Consider the following 24,527-nt stretch of genomic DNA (forward strand, 5'->3'; position numbering starts at 1 on the left):
ATCCTTTAAAAAAAATCTAATTTCTTCATACATTTTGGCCAAAATGTACTCTGCGACATATTTATGCTTAAAACAATACCAGTAAGTGTATATTGATTGGTTTGCGCGAACATTATAGCTTCCACAAACTATGGTATATACTGTAATTTTAATTTTTTTTATACTACTAATGGCGGCCATCAGCAATTTATAATGGATGTGACAGTGCGGCGGGCAATCTAACACTAACTGATACTGGGGGGAAATGACTAATTGACACTGACATCACCAGTGACATTAACTGCTTCCGCACCACCCTATAGCAGAAATACTGGTACAGGGCAGCACGGGTGCACAAAATCACGTATATATATGATTTTGCAATTCCGGGTAGGGGGCCTTACCCGCGCCACCATTCGCAGCCTCGGCTGTCAATCACCGGTTCCTGCAAAGTGATTTCTCACTGGCACCCGGTGATCGCGAATATCTCTGACGGGTTAGAGACCTGTGTATAAACAACACAGATCTCTCCCCTGTCAGCTATTTGCTAGCAAAGCCATACAAAGAAGTGTGCTTACAGTGAAACACAGCACACAGCCTCATAGTAAAACAGCACACAGTTAACCCTTTGATTGCCCCACATGTTAATACAGTGATCAATAATAATACTACACACGGACGCTGTATTAATGACACTGCCTGGGAAGGGGTTAACATCTGGAGCAATCAAGGGGTTAAATATGTGCCCAACTATGTGTAATGTGTGGAAAGTGTGCTGCTTTTACTATTAGATCTCTTAGTTTCTCATCCCTGCTTTGCAAGGGTGAGAAACTGACAGATCACTCCCTCTGCACAGATCTCTGTGTTGTACACAGCCCATCAGCAGGTCCTGGCTGTGAATGATTGGTGGGGACTTGCTGACAGGCTCCTGTTGTGTACAATTACAGCAGGTGCCGGCCAGGAGGTGCGCATACTTGCGCCCGAAACCTAGAAGAAGGTAGCGACGTATGGGTACGTAGCAGCTTTGCCTACAGCGGCCGCAGATCCGCAGTGCATTCAGGTGAAAGTATAACTGTGACCAGACTATGGACATTCAAATATTTATATATTCTTAACAAGTAGTAGATAGGCTAATAAACAAGCCCTGGTTGACCCTTTTAGCTTTTTGGCCAAAATGTATTCAGCTATCTTTTTAGTAAAAAAAAAAAAAACCCAAATTAGTTTATAACTAAAAATTATAATTTTTCAAACATTTTTTTTTACATTTTTAATGTATTTTTTATATTATTGTTTATGTTTTTAACATACTGTCACGCTAGCAGTATGGTGTCACCATAGTGACACTGTACTACTTGTGGGGGGCGATAAAGTTTTTTTTTTTTCTTTTTTTACACTGATTGCTTTCACACCCATAAAGGCTGTGTAAGCAATCATTTTTCTTTCTCTTTGGCTGCATTCCTGCATCCATTGAGAACTACTGAGTGAGCTGTGATTGGTCACAGCTTGTCACATGGTACAAGGCTGTTGTGAATAGCCCTGTACCATGTGACCTCTGTGATCATTCACAAGTAGTAAGCAATGATGTCAGGAAGTGACATCTTGTTTGCTACTATTCATGTGATCACTGATTGGCCAATCAGTGATCACATGAATCGGGAACTTCATTCAGAGGTTCCGTACAACGATCTGTGTTCCCTGGGAGCGCGCACAGGCAATGGATGCGGGGGGACGTTTAGAAAGGTCCACCCGTATCGGCAGCGCTCCTGTCCAGGACCGAATGAAGTGGTTAAAGCTTGTTTACCGTATGTTAAAAATCATCTTTCCCACGCGTCATTTACCTATTCAGCATTTTTTTAAAAAGTGTTGTGATGCACTTTTAGGACCTGCGTCAATGGGCTTCAGTTCACCTCAAACGGGTTTTGCAGTCCAATACAAGTATATGTGAATGCAAAACTGCTTGAAGCAGGTCAAATGCAGATCAGAAGGAGGCCAACTGTAGGTCAAATGCACCTATCAATCAGTTCTAAATGATCTCAAGAGTATATTACATTGATGTTAGGTTGAAGTTGATGCCATCGACACAAGCCCAACGCTCATCAATACAAACCCTTATACTCACCATTCACCATTCGTGTCCCTCGCAGTTGCCATTTCCAGATGCAGGAAAATGGTAATCCAGTGCTGCTGATGTGCCCACCCAGGGGCAGACTGACCATTTGAAAACTCGGGCACTGCCCGAGGGCCCGGGGTCAGTAGGGGGCCCCATGAGATGCCCCTGGTACCTTTTTCATAGGCTTTTTTGAGTTTGGGCAAAGACACAGGGGCCCCATGATCCCCTATTGCCCGGGGGCCCCATGAGTTGTCAGTCCGCCCCTGTGCCCACCATGTGCTGATGCCCTCACTGCAATCTATCTTTTGGATCCTGATATGACCCCACCACTGGACAACTGTAATGCTTACCCCTAACACAGGAGGTCAGACACTATGGCTAGGAAACTGGAATGAGACCAGCAGCTGTGGTGGAGCAGAAGCGCTAGACGCTAATGACAACAACCTATAGTAAGTGTCCATTTTCACTCCCAAAAAAGGACCCCTGCTTCTGTGCGCAGAATAAAAGACCGGTCCAGAACCATGGATTTAGGTAAGTAAAAAGGGGAATTCTTGTACTTTTTAAAATGTTTTCATGCTGGTGATTAGTTAGAGGGAAATGAAGTGGTGGAGGGAGGGGACTGCTTGTTTTTAATGTTCATATGAAGTCCCAGGGGGCCTTCTGCTCTGCCATGGGTGGCGGGTGGACTTCAGCACTACAGAAAGCATCACCGTTGTTATCTTCTTGCTGTAATATACTATGAGCCCGGGGGCAGGGGCGGACTGACCATTTGGAAACTCGGGCTCTGCCCAAGGGCCCGGGGTCAATAGGGGGCCCCATGAGATGCCCCTGGTACCTTTTTCATAGGCTTTTTTGAGTTTGGGCAAGGACACAGGGGCCCCATGATCCCCTATTGCCCGGGGGCCCCATGAGTTGTCAGTCCGCCCCTGCCCAGGGTGATGTGGTGGCGCATCCCTAGCCGGTCCATCCATCACAGCATGGGCTCATGAGAAGTTGGGTGAATGACGCGGCCTGTCATACAACATGGAAGAGGACTGGTAGCAATGCTAATTTTTTTGTCAGGGCAGAGGAAGTTGCATTTTTTAATGTAAAAAACATTTGGGTGGCAAATTATTTTGTAAATATTTTGTAAAACTCAAATTCTGCTTTAAAGTAATATAAATGAAGATGGCATAACAGCCATCCTCTCAGTTCGCTTCTTCATTTCAGTTTTTAGGTATATAGTTTAACAGAAATCTATGCAGGCTTAGAGAAAAGGGGAGGTCAAAGTTCATTAACCTATAGAAAATGAGTGAAATATGTTTTATTGTGCTGAAAAAGGGAACAATACATTTTGGTAAGATGCTGTTATTACCACAATTTACAGATGGTGAGGACTTTATTCTACTTCTTTTAAAGGAAATCTATAGTGAGCAGATCACAAAGGCAACAACTGCTGACTTTTGCTTCTAAAAGTTGCTTGGATTTTAGGCAGACATTCTTGCTTTGATCTTTTCTGAGTCACTGAAGAGGAATTATGCAGATTAGTCCTGACTTCTTAGAGTTTACATGCTGCATGTTACTTCCAGGTCATTGACTAAAGGTAATAAAGCCAGAGAAAGACAGTCAATTAGCTTTTGGCAGTTTCATCAGCAATGGCAGTTTCCATTTTTGACCACAAAAGGTTTCCTTTAAAGTATACACACAGTACACTGGGGGTTTTTTATTTCTGCCTGTACCACCGTTCAAGAGATTTGGGAAATTTCCCCTTGAGAACACAGAGAGCAGAATAAATTGGACAGAGGTTCTAACTAGAGATGAGCGAATCGAACCTGGCGAAGTGGAATTCGTTTCGAATATTAGGAAAAATTCGATTCGCGTTGAATCCGAATATTAGCAAACTTCGGATGCACGAATCGAATTTTCCCCGATCCGCCGATTTTCATCCCTTCTACAGCCGGCAAAAAGTGTCCCTGCAGAGAGCTCCGCTATTTCTGACAGTTCTCTGACAGTTCCTTCACATGTACAGCGGTTGAAACATTGTATCTATTTGTTTCCATTTAGGATACAGATGTTTTTATTCGGAAACAAATAGATACAATGTTTCAACCGCTGTAAATGTGAAGGAACTGTCAGAGAACTGTCAGAAATAGCGGAGCTCTCTGCAGATACACTTTTTGCTGGAATGGAATTCTTCTTCATCCTCATCCTACTTCTTCTTCTTCTTCATCCTCATCCTACTTCTTCTTCTTCTTCTTCTTCTTCATCCTCATCCTTCTTCTTCTTCTTCTTCTTCTTCTTCTTCATCCTCATCCTACTTCTTCTTCTTCTTCATCCTCATCCTACTTCTTCTTCTTCTTCTTCATCCTCATCCTACTTCTTCTTCTTCTTCTTCATCCTCATCCTACTTCTTCTTCTTCTTCTTCTTCTTCATCCTCATCCTACTTCTTCTTCTTCTTCTTCATCCTCATCCTACTTCTTCTTCTTCTTCTTCTTCATCCTCATCCTACTTCTTCTTCTTCTTCTTCTTCATCCTCATCCTACTTCTTCTTCTTTATCCTCATCCTTCTTCTTCTTCTTCATCCTCATCCTACTTCTTCTTCTTCTTCTTCTGCTTCTTCTTCATCCTCATCCTACTTCTTCTTCTTCTTCTTCTTCATCCTCATCCTACTTCTTCTTCTTCTTCTTCATCCTCATCCTACTTCTTCTTCTTCTTCATCCTCATCCTTCTTCTTCATCCTCATCCTACTTCTTCTTCTTCTTCTTCATCCTCATCCTACTTCTTCTTCTTCTTCTTCTTCTTCTTCATCCTCATCCTACTTCTTCTTCTTCTTCTTCTTCTTCATCCTCATCCTACTTCTTCTTCTTCTTCTTCTTCATCCTCATCCTACTTCTTCTTCTTCTTCATCCTCATCCTACTTCTTCTTCTTCTTCTTCTTCATCCTCATCCTACTTCTTCTTCTTCATCCTCATCCTACTTCTTCTTCTTCTTCTTCATCCTCATCCTACTTCTTCTTCTTCATCCTCATCCTACTTCTTCTTCTTCTTCTTCATCCTCATCCTACTTCTTCTTCTTCTTCTTCTTCATCCTCATCCTACTTCTTCTTCTTCTTCATCCTCATCCTCTTCTTCTTCTTCTTCTTCTTGCCATGGGCCCCTGTACCGCCTCCTCATGCTGCTGCCAGGTCCAGAGTGTGTCATGGGTCCCTGTACGGCCTCCCATTGCTGCTGTCTCCATCGCCACACTCTGCCATGTGCCACTTTCAGGTCTCCTCACACTGCTGGTGGGTTCCATTTTGTCATAGGGTGCTGTATGGCCTCCCATTGCTGCTGCCTCCACCGCCACACTGTGGCTCCACACTCTGGTTTTGGCCCCGTGACTGCCCAAATGAGTGAAGTGTGCGGTGATTCTAAGATCGACGGCACTCATCTGCATGTCATACTGACTGACAGTATTATTTCTCTTCCCCAGCAGACTCCAAGGGCATTTAAATTAAAGGTACAGTGTTCTGCACTAATATAAAGGCTCTCTGAAGCCTAGAAACACCCTTTTATAAGTTAAATTCGCAGCGAATAAATTCGCATCGAATCGAATTTATTCCACAAATTCGGCGAATCAGCTGAATCGAATTTTTGAATAATTCGCTCATCTCTAGTTCTAACCTTCTTGGCTATAAAGGGGTTGGACAAAAATATGGAAAGGCTACATGATTTGCAGTTGTGAAAGTGACATCTTTTGCATTGAAAGCGGACCTGAAGTAACATTCTTTTACTTCCAATGTGTGATGAGACACTTGGTTGACAGGTGGGAAGTCTCACTTTTGTCATTCACTGTGTGTGCTGCTATTAACCTCCCTGGCGGTATGATTATTTCAGATTTTTGGTGCTGAAAGCGGTACATTTTTTTGCATGGAAATATGTCGTTTTTTTATTGTAGGCTGTAATTTAGGAATAACTCACTGAAATCTGTCCGAACAAGAGTCTAGTAAACATCCCGGATATGATAAAACTTGAAACAAGAAATCATAAATTATAATTTAATAAATAATCATAAAAAATAATAATATAATAATAATAAATGTAATTCAATAATATGATCAAACCAAAAACACTGAAATTTGAAATATAGCGCCAAATTCGCACATCGCTGAGCTCAGTCGCAAAATCGTTTTCAGTGTCTGATGACGAATTTCCCCCACAAATCATTATCACTCAATTCTGCAAGTGGTTCTGATTTACTATCGCTGTTCTCTAGCCGGTCTAAAACCGCTTTTGACCTAAAGGGACGCTTTTTGGACGCCATGGACTTTTCTAAGTTTCCAGGCAGAAAGAACAGTCAAAATGCAGGCAGGGCGCCGGACAAAGCACTCGGGACAAAATGTATGTGAAATGGTTTGATACAGCAATGTTATACTATGTAATAATCGTTTTACAAAAAAATGTCATTTTTTTTAAATTTCCAAATTTGCCGCCGGTTCCGGCGCCCGTACGTCTCGACATCACAGGGACTGGAACATGGAAGCCGGATGCCGGCATCGGCCGGAGGAGATGGCCGGGGACGCTGCAGGGGACAGATCGCGGGAGCGAAGGACAAGGTAAGCGCTGCAGGGAATCCCTATGCAGCGCCACATGGTAAGCCCGAGTGTAGCTCGGGGTTACTGCTTGTGGTACTGAAACTTTACCCCGAGCTACACTCGGGAATACCGCCAGGGAGGTTAATACATAGTCATGTCAAACTATATTGAACTTCAAAGAGGGCAAATTGTTGGTGCCTGCTTAGCTGGTGCCTCTGCGACTGAAGTTGCCAATTTATTTGTAGTGTTGTGAGGTACAGTATCAAAGGTTGTGACGGCATATACATTTTCTGGGAAAAGCATACGCGTGGTCGATATGGTCAACTGACCAAAAGAGATGAGGACATTGTGCAGGATTGTGACTTTGAAAAACGACTGCTGCAAAAGTGACTGCAGATCTCAATATCAGTCTTCCAAAGCCTGTGTCCACAAACTGTGCAGAGGGAACTCCATAAGCAAAATATTCACGGGTGAGCTGCAATTGCCAAACCACTAGTGACTGATATTAATGCGCAAAAGAGGAGAGAGTGGTGCAACACCCATAAATCGTGGACTTTCAATCGTGGACTTTCGATCATTGGAAGACTGTAATATGGTCCGATGAATCGAACCTCACACTGTTCCCAACCACCACGTGGCAAACATTTCCCAAGCTTATGACCAGGACTGTCTGGTGCCAATGGTAAAGCATGGTGGTGGTGTATTTATGGTTTCGGCAGCCATTTCTTGGTATTCTGCAGGCGCCATCATTACCTTGAAAGGTAGAATCACCGCCAATGTACAATATTTGGCCGACCACATGCACCCCATGGTGCAGACATTGTTTCCTAAAGACAGTGCCATTTACCAAGACCAAGACGATTCACACAGCTGGTGTTATCATATTGTGGTTTGACGATCATGCAGACAAAGTCTTGCACCTTCCCTGGGTGCTGCAGTCTACGGACCTCAATATCGTTGAGCCACCATGGTCAATTTTAGAGAACAAGGTTTGGGCTGATTTTCCACCTCTCTGCGAGAACTGTAACGATTTTTGTCAGATTCCATTATCCACCATCCAAGGCTAACATTTGTCAATTCTTAGGAGAATTCAGGATGCCAAAGGTGGTCCAACACTACATTAGGTAACGATTTCATTCTTTTACCTGGTATTTCCATCATTTTTCCAACCCCTGTAAATATACCTCACATGACTCTAATACCTGGAATTCTGATTACTATGAGAACTGTATTTGCATCTTTCACCAGTTAAGCGTGATTATGCTTGTTTTCTTGTTTGTATTAGTGTACTAGTGTTGAGTGTATTAATCTTTTTTTTTTTTTACCAAGAATCACATAGTTTTCACAGATTCATACATACTAATTGTTTCTTATGGGATAAAAAATGTGTGAATCTTGGGTGAAACATTGATAAATAGACCCCTTTCTCTTTATGACGATAGCGGACTGTGATAACTAGCCAAAGGTATTATACATTCACCTTAAATATAGCTATACCAACCTTTAGTGTGCTTACTGGCATGTATAGCTGTAAGACTCCCCTCAACATGTGCGTTAAGTTGTGGTGCATTACCATCACACATTGACTTGCTGTATTCTGTACATTAATGTGCATTGCCTTAAAGGGGAACATGAAAAGTGGAAAAAAAAAAACTTGGAGAAGGCAGGCTGTTTACTGCAGAAGAGACACGCATTATCTCTTCAGGAATAAAATGAACCTACCTGCCTACTGCCAGTCTCCTGTAGAACATACACTAAGCTGTGCATGTGCACAATGCCTATGTGCCTAGATGACCGAACGTCATCCTGCAAATGCCAATCAAGACAATTGAAGACTGCCACCCATGATGAAGATGCACCTGCAGCCATTTTTCTGCAACCTTGTTCCTATGTTTTCATGCATAGGACATGGAAACAAGGCTAAGTTATTCAACTATGGATGAAAACATAGGAATTGGGGTGCAGAAAAATGGATGTAGCAGGAGGCAGTTTTCCGTAAAAGGCTAGAGAGCGGTACAGTAATGAGTGTCTGCAGACAACAGTGAAGCATAGTGGAAGTTCATTGCAAGTACGGGGCTACATTTGGAGTTGGAGATTTGGTCAGGATCAAGAGTGTCCTCAATGCTGAGAAATACAGGCAGCTACTTATCTATCATACCATACATCAGGAAGGCGTGAGATTGCCCCATATTTATTCTGCAGCAGAACAACTACAAAAAAATTGCAGCCATTTTCACTAAGAACTATCTTCAGTGAAAAGAAGAGCAAGGAGTCCTGAAAGGGATGGTTTGGCCCCCACAGAGCCATGATCTCAACATCATCGAGTCTGTCTGGGATTACATGAAGAGACAGACGGACTTGAGGCAGCTTACATCCACAGGAGATCTGTGATTTGTTCTCCAAGATGTTTGGAACAACCTACCTGCCGAGTTCCTTCAAAAACTGTGTACCTAGAAGAATTGAAGAATTGATGCTGTTTTGAAGGCAAAACAGCTTGAAGGCAAGGGGTAGTCATTCCAAATAATAATTTTATTTGGATTTCTCTTTCGTTTATTCACTTTCCATTTTGTTAATTGATAATAATAAACTACAAACGCATCTATTTCTAAAAACATCCATAGCTTATAGCATTTTTCCACACCTGCCTTAGATTTTTGCACAGTGCTGTCTGCATATACAGTTGCAAGAAAAAGTATGTGAATCCCTTGGGATTACGTGGAGTTTTGCATGAATTGGGCATAAAATGTGCTCTGAACGTCATCTAAGTCACAACAATAGAAGAACACAGTCTGCTGAACATAATACTACACAAACATTAGATGTTGCCATGGTTTAATTGCACATAACATGTAAACATTCACAGTGCAGGGAGGAAAAAGTATGTGAGGCCCTAGCTTAATGACTTCTCCCAGAGCTAATTGGAGCCAGGAGTGAGCCAACCTTGACTCCAATCAGTGTGATGATATTGGATGTGTTGCTGACAGCTGTCCCGCCCTTAAAAAACACACACCTGTTTTGGGTTTACTGGTTTCAAGAAGCACTGTCTGATGTGAACCATGCCTCGCAGAAAAAAGCTCCCAGAAGCCCGACAATCAAGAATTGTTGACTTGCATGAAGCTGGAAAGGGTTACAAAAGTATCTCCAAAAGCCTTGATGTTCATGTGTCCACGGTAAGACAGACTGTCTACAAATGGATAAAGTTTAGCACTGTTGCTACTCTCCCTAGGCGTGGTCGTCCTGTAATAATGACTGCAAGAGCACAGCGAAGAATGCTGCATGAGGTAAAGAAGAATCCCAGAGTGTCAGCTAAAGACCTACAGAAATCTCTGGCACATGCTAACATTTTTGTTGACACATCTACAATAAGGAGAACATTAAACAAGAATGGAGTACATGGGAGGACACCACGGAGGAAGCCATTGCTGTCCAAAAAGAAGATTGCAGCACGTTTGAAATTTGCAAAAGAGCACCTGGATGTTCCACAGCACTACTGGCAAAATATACTGTGGACAGATGAAACCAAGATTGAGTTGTTTGGGAAGAACACACAACACTATGTGTGGAGAAAAAAAGGCACAGCACACCAACATCAAACCCTCATCCCCACTGTAAAACATGGCGGAGGGAGCATCATGGTTTGGGGCTGCTTTGCTGCCTCAGGGCTGGACGGATTGTTGTCATTGATGGCAAAATGAATTCCAGAGTTTATCAAGACATTTTGCAGGAAAACGTACGACCATCTGTCCGCCAACTGAAGCTCCGCAGAGGATGGGTGATGCAACAGGACAATGACCCAAAGCATACAAGTAATTCAACAAAACAATGGCTGCAACAGCACAGAATACGCCTTCTGGAGTGGCCCAGTCAGAGTCCTGACCTCAACCCGATTGAAATGCTGTGGCATGACCTTAAGAGAGCGATTCACACCAGACATCCCAAGAATATTGCTACACTGAAACCGTTTTGTGAAGAGGAGTGGTCCAAAATGACTCCAGATCGTTGTGCAGGTCTGATCTGCAACTATAGGAAACGTTTGGTTGAGGTTATTGCTGCCAAAGGAGGGTCAACCAGTTATTAAGTCCAAAGGTTCACATACTTTTTCCTCCCTGCACTGTAAATGTTTACATGTTATGTGCAATTAAACCATGGCAACATCTAATGTTTGTGTAGTATTATGTTCAGCAGACTGTGTTCTTCTATTGTTGTGACTTAGATGACGTTCAGAGCACATTTTATGCCCAATTCATGCAAAACTCCACGTAATCCCAAGGGCCTCACATACTTTTTCCTCCCTGCACTGTGAATGTTTACATGTTATGTGCAATTAAATCATAGCAACATCTAATGTTTGTGTAGTATTATGTTCAGCAGACTGTGTTCTTTTATTGTTGTGACTTAGATGACGTTCAGAGCACATTTTATGCCCAATTCATGCAAAACTCCACGTAATCCCAAGGGGTTCACATACTTTTTCTTGCAACTGTACCAGGATAACCAAACTACAGACCAAAGGGGTTAGGTTAGACTGGTGTAGAAGAGCAATATCTGGGTGAAGTATTCAGCAGGTAAGCTATGTTCCTGGAGTGCATCCTATGGTTTCATTTACCTGTGGGGGTATGTGTTATTTTATGTGTCTTTTGCTTCTTGTTCATAAGATACAGTAACTCTCGTAATCATTATGATCATTTCTCTGCATTGCATGCAAGAAAATGTATGTCTTGGTTTAAAAATGGAATGGCATTGTTGGTTTGATCAAGAGGTAAGGCCAGTTGTGGTCTATGGTGCATTCCATTATGAATGATAAGTGAATTTATAATGGAATGACATGAATGGGGTTTATAATCAGAAAAATACACTGACCTTAACACTACACAGGTGCAGCAGCATAATGACCCGCCAACTGCAAGCACATCAATTCCTAGAGAAAAGTCCAATGAGATTAACTCAGCAATAGGCTCCGCAAATAAAACATACATTACTAAATATGATAAAATAGGTCAGTATAAGCTTGAAGACATTGTAATCATACAGCAATAGAAATGACTTAATCACACTTTAAAAAAAAAACCCTTTAAATGTGAATTATATACTTGTATGTAAAAATATAATTTAAAAAAAAAATATTTTACTATTCTAACCTCTTCCAGTCCGGACACTTTCACCCCCTTCCTGTCCAGGCCAATTTTCAGCTTTCTGCGCTATCACACTTTGAATGACAATTGCGCGGTCATGCAACACTGTACCCATATGAATTTTTTAGCATTTTTTTGAGACAGATAAAGTTTTATTTTGGTGGTATTTATTCACCACTGGGATTGTTATTTTTTTTGCTATGTGAATGAAAAAGCCAAAAAAAATTGGAAAAAAGTGTTTTTCTTATAACATTTTGCAAATAAATAGTATTTCATCATAAATCTTGGCCAAAATTTATTCCGTTATCTTTTTAGTAAAAAAAAATAACCCAAATTAGTTTATAACCAAAAATTATAATTTTTAAACATTTTCATTTATTTTTTTATATTATTATTTATGTTTTGTTTTTTTTTACATACTGTCACCCTAGCAGTACAGTGTCACCATGGTGACACTGTACTACTTGTGGGGGGTGATGAAGATTTTTTTTTTTTTACACTGATTGCTTTTACACCCATATAGGATATAAAAGCAATAATTTCTCCTTCTCTCTGGCTGCATTCTTGCAGCCATTGAGAACTACTGTGTGAACTGTGATTGGTCACAGCTTGTCACATGGTACAAGGTTGTTGTGAATATCCCTATACCATGTGACCTCTGTGATCATTCACAGATTTAACACGTAGTAAGCAATGATGTCACAAGTGACATCTTGCTTACTACTCTGCATGTGATCACTGATTGGCCAACGAGTGATCACATGATCGGGACCTTGCACAGAGGTCCTGTCCGACGATCGGTGTTCCACTGTGTCCGGAGGACACAGCGGGCACCGGATCGCGGTGCTGCGCGCTCCCAGGGAGCGGGCACAGCTAGAAAATGCTGGTGCCGTTTATGAACGGCAACCCGCCCCTGGACTGCCACCGCCCTGCCGTTTATAAACAGCAGGCGGACGGCAAGTGGTTAAAAGACATTCAGTTTGCCCTGAAACAATTTACACTTTATTTAATGTCATGGCAGAGGCGGACTGACAACTCATGGGGCCCCTGGGCAATAGGGGATCATGGGGCCCCTGTGTCCTTGCCCAAAAAGCCTATGAAAAAGGTACCAGGGGAATCTCATGGGGTCCCCTACTGACCCCGGGCCCTCGGGCAGTGCCAGAGTTTCCAAATGGTCAGTCCGCCCCTGTGTCATGGTATAGGGAGCCAAAGGGTACAGTAGATGATTTTTGTTAAATCATCTTTTACTATAATTATTGAAGCTGATATCTAATTATTAGAGGCTACTTGACATCACTGCTTCTTGCAGCACAATGTAATTAAAAAGAAATACTTTGGTCCATGACGCCATTAAAGTAATTCTCCTCTTGAGTTTGGTGAAAGTGTTACAAGACATCAACAGTATCGAAAATTTGAGTAAGAGTAAGACATCAACAGAGTTGGATTTTTTTGAGTTGAAATGAACACATCATTTACATAATTACTGTAAGATGAAGAAAAACAGCGTTTAATGCAAAAATGTACTGCAGAATACCATCAAGCATATCAATTATTTACCCTTCTGGATAATACGGAATGTTCCAAAATGTGACATAAAAATGCAAAGGTAAAATTTGCTTGCCCATTGTGGTATAAGCCTGTGTAATATTTTTTTTTACCAAACTTGCTTTTCTATGCACTTAGCAGACACCGTTTCCGGTAGCCTTATCATGGGAAACAACAGAGATCATCTAGAACTTTTTTTTACAGCTGGTTGATGTTTTCGGAGGTTACAGTGTGCCCATAGATGAAAATTATTCAGATCTGAGCATCTGGACAAGAAGATGAGTATTTCATGTCTGTGGATAGCCTTAGTTTGCTTGAAATGCTTTATAGATCTATGGGACTACTATACTGTACATGCTGTCAGTTTCCTCAAGGTATGCATAGTCCTTTCTTTCCAATATTTCTCCTATGCTTCTTGGAAACCTCCATACTACAGTGGGGATCGAAAGTTTGGGCACCCCAGCTAAAAATTTGTATTAATGTGCATAAAGAAGCCAAGGAAAGATGGAAAAATCTCCAAAAGGCATCAAATTACAGATTAGACATTCTTATAATATGTCAACAAAAGTTAGATTTTATTTCCATCATTTACACTTTCAAAATAACAGAAAACAAAAAAATGGCGTCTGCAAAAGTTTGGGCACCCTGCAGAATTTATAGCATGCACTGCCCCCTTTGCCACGCTGAGACCTGCCAGTGTCATGGATTGTTCTCAATCATCGTCTGGGAAGACCAGGTGATGTCAATATCAAAGGTTTTAAATGCCCAGACTCATCTGACCTTGCCCCAACAATCAGCACCATGGGTTCTTCTAAGCAGTTGTCTAGAAAACTGAAACTGAAAATAGTTGATGCTCACAAAGCTGGAGAAGGCTATAAGAAGATAGCAAAGCGTTTTCAGATGTCAATATCCTCTGTTCGGAATGTAATTAAGAAATGGCAGTCATCAGGAACAGTGGAAGTTAAAGCAAGATCTGGAAGACCAAGAAAAATATCAGACAGAACAGCTCGCAGGATTGTGAGAAAAACAATTCAAAACCCACGTTTGACTGCACGATCCCTCCAGAAATATCTGGCAGACACTGGAGTTGTGGTACACTATTCCACTATAAAGAGATACTTTCTCAGAAGTTCTGTGGACCGATGAGGTTAAAATTGAACTTTTTGGCCGGAATGAGCAAAGGTACGTTTGGAGAAGAAGGGGCACAGAATTTTATGAAAAGAACCTCTGTCCAACTGTTAAGCATGGGGTTGGATCAATCATGCTTTGGGGTTGTGTTGCAGCCAGTGGCACAGGGAACATCTCACGAGTAGAAGGAAAAATGGATTCAATAAAATTTCAGCCAATTTTGGATGGTAACTTGATGCCATCTGTGAAAAAGCTGAAGTTAAAGAGAGGATGGCTTCTACAAATGGATAATGATCCTAAACACACCTCGAAATCCACAGGGGATTACATCAAGAGGCGTAAACTGAAGGTTTTGCCATGGTGTCACAATCTCCTGACCTCAACATAATTGAAAATCTATGGATAGACCTTAAAAGAGCCGTGCGTGACCGACAGCCCAGAAATCTCAAAGAACTGGAAGACTTTTGTAAGGAAGAATGGGCAAAGATACCTCAAACAAGAATTGAAAGACTCTTGGCTGGCTACAAAAAGCGTTTACAAGCTGTGATACTTGCCAAAGGGGGCAGTACAAGATATTAACTCTGCAGGGTGTCCAAACTTTTGCAGACGCCATTTTTTTGTTTTCTGTTATTTTGAAAGTGTAAATGAGGGAAATAAAATCTAACTTTTGTTGACATATTATAAGAATGTCTAATCTGTCATTTGATGCCTTTTGGAGATTTTTCCATCTTTCCTTGGCTTCTTTATGCACATTAATACAAATTTTTAGCTGGGGTGCCCAAACTTTCGATCCCCACTGTAGCTTTATGCAAGTCCAAGCTGAGAGCTGTGACACATCATATCTGACAATGCAAAGTGTCCATCTTTCTGGGTTGTAATGACAGGCAAAGAGCACTTTGAAGGTGTTCAAATGGGGCTGGAAAGATGCATGTCATAGCTCTATAACTGGACCACTAAGTAGCCATAGAACAGTGGTTCTCAACCTTCCTAATTCCGTGACCCTTTAATACAGTTCCTCATGTTGTGGTGACCCCCAACCATAAAATTATTTACCCAGTAATTATAATTCATGAGTGTTGTTTTACCTCCAATACTGCTGCTTTCAACACAGTAGCTGCTTTCTACACAGTAGCTGCTCTTTACACATCGGAAATATGTGTTTTCTGATGGTCTTAGGGGACCCCTGTGAAAGGGTCGTTCGACTCCCAAAGGGGTCGTGACCCACAGGTTGAGAACCACTGCCATAGAAGATCCGTTTTAGAAATATCAAAGCAAAGGTAGGAAATTTACCATGTATCCATTTTGAAAGAGCAAAACTGCACATTTACATAGTAAGCAACATTTGTATACTATTGAATGAATTTGCAGAGCCTTAACCTTAAAGTGGTTGTAAAGACTAAAATATTTTATTTAAAATAAAAAATATATTATACTTACCAGCTCTTACCAGCACAGAGCAGTCCCCAACCTCATCTTTGGGGCCCCCTCCAGCGTTCTAAGCTCCTCCTCTTCTGCATACGTCACCATGTCAAGTTGCTTCCCGTGGGGAAGCACATGCAGACTTACTCCCGAGCCAGGCTATGTGTGTCCATAGACACACATAGTGCGGCTCAGCCCCTAGCCAATTCCCTCCTCATACGATTTGATTGACAGCAGCAAGAGCCAATGGCTCTAAACCTTTATACCTTTTCTAAAATATTCTTCTGCAATATATGCATGCTGTCCATCAGTACGATTTATACCACAATCTCTGCGTTCAGTGTGCATTTCTGCATATGCATTTGCGCGTGTGTTCAGCGAGTTTCCAGGGTGTATGTGCTGTGTTTTTTGTAATTTTTTTTCATTTATTTCAATTTATTTTCTTTACTAAGTTACATTTACACAAGAGCATTCATGTGTGTTTGCAGTACGTTTGTGCACGTTCTTGCGTGTTTTCAGTGCATTTATGTTTGTTGACTTGCAGTATGCTTTCCTTTTTTAAATACACTAGCATTGTAAAATAGGATTGTTTAAGCACATTTATTTTTTTTGTATATGCATTTGTACTGTGTTTTTGCTGCGTTTAAAAATGTACCTTACTGCATCTGGTGTAAATGAGCCATAAAGGAGTCTTTGTTGGCTTACAAAATCCAGTTCAAGAAAGACCACCTCAGTTGACCTATACTGTCATCAACTTTGTCTGGTAAACAATTACCTGTAGACTAGCCTGCTTCACCTTCAGCTATCATTTATTGATTCCTTATCATCTTTACGTCCTCCTAGCCTTCAAAGCCATTTGTTTAATCGAGCCAGCAAGCCACAACCATACATTGCAGGGCTAACAATTCTTGACCTTAGGCCTGGTAAAAGAAAAACTACTTTATCTGTGAAAAAAATTTTAATACTTTATAGGTTTGATTTATAATTTGTATTATTGGCAAATGCAACGTGTTTTTTGGAGCATTTAACCTACAGCTTGGATCAGTTTGAGAAACTTCAGGTCCAACTGAGGTGTCCATTTATGAACCAGCGGTAATAGATCGCTGCTCAGTTCTCCGGCATTCTCGGAGAACACAGTTCTCCTGTGAATGCAGTTTATGAAGCAGTTCTCTGAACGAAGGGAGAACGGTCTACAAACGCTGGAGAACGGTCTACAAACTCTGGGAAATGGCTGATTTTACTATAATCTCGCGAGAAAACAGTAAAAGATCAGTTTACTGAGCAGAGGTAAATTATCTCTGCTTAGTTTGCGGTCCCTCCGATTCTCTAGCTCTGGGCTGGAGAATCTGGAGGGAGAACACAGATCTCCAGCGAAGGGCTGAACATGTTCTCCACTGATCTCCTGAGTGTTATAAACTGTGAATGAGCAGAGAATAGCTGAGATCCGTTGAATCGCAGCTATTCTGTGTGTCATAAACGGACACCTTAGTTCCTTCATAGGTACATTTGACCTGCAGTTGACTTTCTGCATTAACCGGCCTCAAGTTGCTTTCGCATTCCCATTGACTTGTATGGAGAGAAAGAAGTTCTGAAGTGAACAAAAGCCCATAGACACAAACCCGTACAATTTCAGTTACAATTACAAGCCTATGAGCAATCTATTTTAATGTTTATTTTGAAAAAACGTCTCCACTACTAGTTCACGTTCACAGTCATTGCCTATTTCAGTCTTTCGCAATTTATAAATCTTAAAAGCATTTACAAGAAGTCAAGTCTAAGTTTCAGTAAACATTTGAAAGGAAACCAATAATTAGAGAAATACAGTGGTCCTTACAGAACTAAAAGTCTTAGTTGCTTGGATGTCTCTTACACTTTTGGAGACTTGCAACCAAGGGCGGACTGACCATTTGGAAACTCGGGGACAGCCCGAGGGCCCGGGTCAGTAGGGGGCCCCATGAGATGCCCCTGGTACCTTTTTCATAGGCTTTTTTGAGTTTGGGAAAGGACACAGGGGCCCCATGATCCCCTATTGCCCGGGGGCCCCATGAGTTGTCAGTCCGCCACTGCTTGGAACGCAATTGCACAAAAAAAAGTCAGAACTGCATACTTCTGTGATTTCTTAAAGGCACTGGATCAGAATGAGGGCAAGTTCTAGCATGTTCACAAAGTGGGGAAAGCAGTAGCAACCTCTGTCTTTTCTTAGATCAGGGGCTTCTTAGAAAACACAGAAACAATGGCGCAAATGTGTAATTTATTACTATTAATTTTTCAGGTTTTTAACTGAACATGGCGTAAGGAAAAAAATGAATTATGTAACCATGTAGTTCTTAGCCAGTGAAATAAAGTTTTTAAATGTGGGGCAGCAGAAAAGTTCCTGAACATTTGAGGAATATTCACCAACATTTGTTCATGCTTGCATTTTCCTATTCTTTAATTGGAAATCCAGATTGCAAAAACATTCACCATAATTATAGCACCGCACATTACACTCATTGTAAGTAAGAATGTCATTTTCAGATGGCCAGTCATTAATCTAATCAATACCTCCCTGTGATAAAATGTCATATTTGCCCATCTAAATCCTTTTTTGCATGTTTGTTGTATGGAAATTACGTTTTTAGCCTAAAATCTGAAACACTAACTGAACTCTGATTCCCAAAAACGCAGGTAGAGGGCAAAGGACTATTCACTAGTATTGTACGTGTTCTCTTTGCTGTTGATCTTTCTCTGTTACTGACTTGCTCTGCCCTGTGTCTCTATGTGGAGGAAGCCATTTTTAGGCAGGTTTTTGATTCCAAAAGTTAGAGCCTCCAGCTGGAAGAACAGTGAACAGCGACATCACCAAACCTCTTTCTTGCTGTCAGAGACAGCAGGGTCTAAAATTTCACTCTGCAGATATACATATAAAAGGTTCTATGCACAGGAGTGGCTAGGCTCTCTCACATATCACAGCTGCAATTTTTTCAGGGTACTAATTAGGCACACTTTACTCTTCCAAATGTTCCCCATGACATAGAAAATCTCCACTTTCTGAGTTCTTCTCCAAATTTAATTTGCATTTGCTAAAATTTACACCACTTGTTGAAAAAGAACATAATCTGCACCTCCTGCAAAACAAACTCCTAATGCCAGGCAACTACAGTAAAATCGAGGCACCAGGTTTTATACATACAGTGGGGCAAAAAAGTATTTAGTCAGCCACCAATTGTGCAAGTTCTCCCACTTACAAAGATGAGAGAGGCCTGTAGTTGGCATCATAGGTAGACCTCAACTATGAGAGATAAAATGAGAAAAAAAATCCAGACAGACAATCACATTGGCTGATTTGTAAAGAATTTATTTGCAAATTATGGTGGAAAATAAGTATTTGGTCACCTACAAACAAGCAAGATTTCTGGCTCTCACAGACCTGTACCTTCTTCTTTAAGAGGCTCCTCTGTCCTGCACTCATTACCTGTATCAATGGCACCTGTTTGAACTTGTTATCAGTATAAAAGATACCTGTCCACAACCTCAAACCGTCACACACCAAACTCCACTATGGTGAAGACCAAAGAGCTGTCGAAGGACACCAGAAACAAAATTGTAGACCTGCACCAGGCTGGGAAGACTGAATCTGCAATAGGCAAGCAGCTTGGTGTGAACAAATCAACTGTGGGAGCAATAGTTAGAAAATGGAAGACATACAAGACCACTGATAATCCCCCTCGATCTGGGGCTCCACGCAAGATCTCACCCCGTGGGGTCAAAATGATCACAAGAACGGTGAGCAAAAATCCCAGGACTACACGGGGGGACCTAGTGAATGGCCTGCAGAGAGCTGGGACCAACGTAACAAAGGCTACCTTCAGTAACACACTACGCCGCCAGGGACTCAGATCCTGCAGTGCCAGACGTGTCCCCCTGCTTAAGCCAGTACATGTCTGGGCCCGTCTGAAGTTTGCTAGAGAGCATTTGGATGATCCAGAAGAGGATTGGGAGAATGTCATATGGTCAGATGAAACCAAATAGAACTGTTTGGTAGAAACACAACTCGCCGTGTTTGGAGGAGAGAGAATGCTGAGTTGCATCCAAAGAACACCATACCAACTGTGAAGCATGGGGGTGGCAACATCATGCTTTGGGGCTGTTTCTCCGCAAAGGGACCAGGACGACTGATCCATGTACAGGACAGAATGAATGGGGCCATGTATCGGGAGATTTTGAGTGCAAATCTCCTTCCATCAGCAAGGGCATTGAAGGTGAAACGTGGCTGGATCTTCCAACATGACAATGATCCCAAACATACCACCTGGGCAACAAAGGAGAGGCTTCGTAAGAAGCATTTCAAGGTCCTGGAGTGGCCTAGCCAGTCTCCAGATCTCAACCCCATAGAAAACCTTTGGAGGGAGTTGAAAGCCCGTGTTGCCCAGCAACAGCCCCAAAACATCACTGCTCTAGAGGAGATCTGCATGGAGGATGGGCCAACATACCAGCAACAGTGTGTGCTACCTTGTGAAGACTTACAGGAAACGTCTGACCTCTGTCATTGCCAACAAAGGATATATAACAAAGTATTGACATGAACTTTTGATATTGACCAAATACTTATTTTCCACCACAATTTGCAAATAAATTCTTTCCAAATCAGCCAATGTGATTGTCTGGATTTGTTTTCTCATTTTGTCTCTCATAGTTGAGGTCTACCTATGATGCCAATTACAGGCCTCTCTCATCTTTGTAAGTGGGAGAACTTGCACTATTGGGGGCTGACTAAATACTTTTTTGCCCCACTGTATGGCTTTCAAAATTTTCCAAGTACCAGAATGGGTACACATTTGCTGTTGATAAGGGTTATTCTAAATAGTAAAGAGTATATAATAAAACAACATTGTAGAAGTTTTAGATGACTCTAAAACCATCCATATTACATAAAGCTATCCATTTGGTAGTAGCAGAGAGCTGTGGCATGCTAGCCATCAATGAAAACTGAAAGTCTAAAGTTAAAGTGATATCTTTTATTGACCAACTCAACAATCTATAAACTCAAGCTATGGAAGCACATTTGGTTTAAAAAAAATCTAAAGTACTTTAAAAGCTTACATTTATTTCACAGTGCTAGGTCAATGGTAATACTTTAACTCTGAGCTATCACTATGTTAATTATTATATTATTATTATACAGTATTTATAAAGCGCCGATAGTGCGCTCAGCGCTGTACATTACAAAGGGGGACAGAACATGTGACAGAACAATACCAATACAATGCAAAACATGAGGGGATTGAGGGCCCTGCTCCTGGAGCTTACAATCTAGGAGGGAGGGGATGGTGGCACAGGAGGAGATAGCTGTGGGGGATGGAGTGGTAGGAAGAGTGGAGGAGGTCGGCAAGTTAGCAGGGGGTGGGGTAGGCTTCCCTGAAGAGATGGGTTTTCAGGGTGCGCCTAAAGGAGAGGAGAGTAGGTGATAATCTGATGGGTTGGGGCAGGGAGTTCCAGAGGATGGGTAACACCCTGGAGAAGTCCTGGAGGCGGGCATGGGAGGAGGAGACCAGGGTTAATTGCGTTTACCGTACATAGCTCCCTGCTAAAAACAGGGAACATCATATGACACAAGCAGAAGCAAATAAGACAATATTGACTTAAAAATATATAAAGGATAGACAGGTTTACCAATATCAAATATAAAATAAATCCTGCCTGCTTTTTGAAGATGAGTAAGCTCATGTGCTTCTGAAGACCTGAGTCCCCTACTTTTGATCTATTTGCTCTTAAACTATCTGGACCAGGTTGTGGTGAGTACGGGCAACAATTTCAGCACTTTTCCATCAGACAGACAAATTCAGAGTGAGCCAGGTCAGGAAGCATTTCCTGATAGATGCAGTAAAGGTCTACTCTCAGGCACTTCTTCCACAGAACAGCTTTAATGGAAGAGAACACCTTCCTAATGTCAGATAGTATTTCAGTAGATGACTTTTCCAACTGCAAGAAAAGTGGCTTTGGGACCTCCATTACTAGTCTGATCTTATCCCTACACTGCACATACGCTGCTATGAAGCTTATCATAAATAGTAATATATTACTTTATGTGGCAAAAGAGGCACCAAAACATACTTCAAAAAGAGATCATAAGGATAAAATGTATCTTAAGCCCCAAAAATGGATTGAACATGCAACCCAAGAAGGGATCTTCATTCACAGTGGATGAAAACAAGGTAGACCGGGTTGCTTCTCTACTCCATAATGAACAGAAAACCATCTGATAAAAATATGTTGTGTGCAGAAGCTCCTTATGTGTGTATGTGCCTTTTTCAGACTAGGTATGAGGTTGTCACAATCACATTGAGGCTATTGTGTCTACTGTCGTGTGTGCTGGTACCCGCAGCGTCAAAGCTTTACCTGTGCATAGGTATGGTTGGTTTGATTGTCCAAATTTAGTTAAGTTGAACTCTTCATGCATATTGTAAAATAAATAATGAGTTTACAGGTATTCTTTAACTTTCATGACTAATGCACCATAGATAGGCTTGTCCACTCCTACTTCCACCATTACCTATCCATACCACTCCCCACCCCCTTAACCAAATAAACTTTACAAAAAACATGACACCATTTGGAGTAAATGGCCAACATGGCCTTTTATTAACAACTTCACATTTAACATACATCAACCGTTCCTTAACGGAAACAAAAGAATTGTTGTTGGTCTTCAAAGGCACCCACAAACAATCCAAAATGCACCTGCGGACAACCCTATACTCTAGGCCTCCAGCCGCAACCAACCAACTCGGAGACAACCATACCGTCCGCAGTGCAGCACCACCACCTTCCAGTTAAACCTTGGTTAACTGGGAATATCCACCGGCCCCCCATACCACGGATGGGGTCCCACACCATTGTTTTACCTTCCAAGATGAGAACCGCCTCCAAAGACCAACAACCGCCCACGAACCAACAGAAAAACCCCCTTTTCTACCTTTTTTTTTTTTTTTATTTCTTACCTGCCCCCGGACGAGACCCTATACCCAACCAAACAGGGAGGGCGGGAGGGAAGCTCTGGTCCTTTCTCACGTCCAGCTCCACTGACGCCCCTTCCACAGAACCCCCCACCCTAAGGTGCCACAGACCCTTCCTACACTCCACATCTGCCAATCCGATAATTCCCCAATCAATTCCCCACCCCCTGGAGCTAACTTTAACTCTTTCCGTTCCCTACACCACTCTGGGCCTAGTCATGTATGCCCTGCGCTATTTCCATTCTTCCTTATTCGCTACGGGCATTTCTTTTAAAAATGAATATAATTCTGCAAATTCCTAAAGCACAATTACATAGTTTACTGTTTAAACAAATAAATAAAAGGAATGCGCTAATTGAGTAAATAATACAAAGTGAATATAAGAAAAAATATAAAATAAAAAAATATTGAATAAAAAATTATGCAAAGAAAGTGTCCATAAATAATGTCCAAAAAGATTTTTAATTAATGTCCACACTGTGTTAGAACCACCACAAAAAAAAATGTTTTTAAATCACCCAACCGAGCTCAAAAAATAAAAATAAAACAAATACCTTTTTGCTCTGGGCAATATATAACAAATCAATTCTTGGATACAATACTGTGTAACTCAACGAACGAATTTTCCTCCAATGAAAAATATTACTGTGTGAATCAACAAACGAATTTTCCTCAGATGAAAAACCACCATTCAAGGATATAGCAAGGATATATCGCAATCCGATTCTTAGATGCGAGAAATGAACGAATTTTCAGATGAAACTCCACCATTCAAGGGTGAAGGTAATTTCCAGGAATATATCTCACGACTCTTTCGTATACCAGATTTTACAAGTAGGGCGTGGCCTGCTGGATGCTGACGTCTGAGACATTCTTTGGATGTGAGAGGAGGAGATCCAGAGCAAACGAAGACACGTTCGTGCATGATTGCCTAAACACATGCTTGTAAAACTGGTGTCGGTGGAGACACCTGACTTGTGAGTTTTATTCGTTCATTAAAAAGTTCGTTATAGTTTTAAAACTTGCTGCACCATGATTCTTTTTTTCTTGCCTTTAAACATGATCCCTATGGTATGGAAATATATGAAAGAGTCGTGAGATATATTCCTGGAAATTACCTACACCCTTGAATGGTGGAGTTTCATCTGAAAATTCGTTCATTTCTCGCATCTAAGAATCGGATTGCAATAAATCCTTGCTATATCCTTGAATGGTGGTTTTTCATCTGAGGAAAATTTGTTCGTTGATTCACACAGTAATATTTTTCATTGGAGGAAAATTTGTTATATATATTGCCTAGAGCAGTGGTCGGCAAGCCGCGGCTCGCGAGCCACATGCGGCTCTTTACACACTTTAATGCGACTCTTCTGTGTGCTGGGCGCCCGCTCCCCTCCCTCCTCTCGGGCGGCCGCCCCAAAAGTCAGGACTCTGCAGCTAGCCCAGCAATGGGCAAACTACGGCCCGGCGGACCTTTTAATCCGGCCCGCGGAGCGTGGCAAACATTGGCTGTCAGGATGTAGGCGGGGCAGCGTGACGAACTCCTCTCCTCTCACAGTCCGCCCTGAAGACCAGAACGGCGCGGGAACACGGCAAGAGGAACGCGCGGAGCAAAGGTAAGTGAATTGACACAATATGGGGAATGAATTACTATAGGGGGGATGAATTA

General features: G+C 41.7%; 1 protein-coding gene across 2 annotated transcripts in view; it reads right to left on the bottom strand.

Moving 5' to 3' along the window:
- The window catches only part of HECW1 (HECT, C2 and WW domain containing E3 ubiquitin protein ligase 1), a 550,087-nt gene that overhangs the window by 385,102 nt on the left and 140,458 nt on the right, over positions 1-24,527 (bottom strand). Inside the window, exon 2 of one of the 2 annotated variants that reach the window (XM_089691202.1) lies at positions 11,503-11,560. The exons of the other annotated variant lie outside the window; for it this stretch is intronic. Within the exon in view, the coding sequence (XP_089547328.1) occupies positions 11,503-11,529 (27 nt within the window). The 5' untranslated portion in view covers positions 11,530-11,560. The remainder of the gene's footprint in view (positions 1-11,502; positions 11,561-24,527) is intronic. 2 annotated transcript variants of the gene reach the window in all.

Source organism: Staurois parvus, unplaced genomic scaffold (genome assembly GCF_062004578.1).
Source record: "Staurois parvus isolate SC_StPar_1 unplaced genomic scaffold, SC_StPar_1.0 ptg000554l, whole genome shotgun sequence".
Lineage (NCBI taxonomy): Eukaryota > Metazoa > Chordata > Amphibia > Anura > Ranidae > Staurois > Staurois parvus.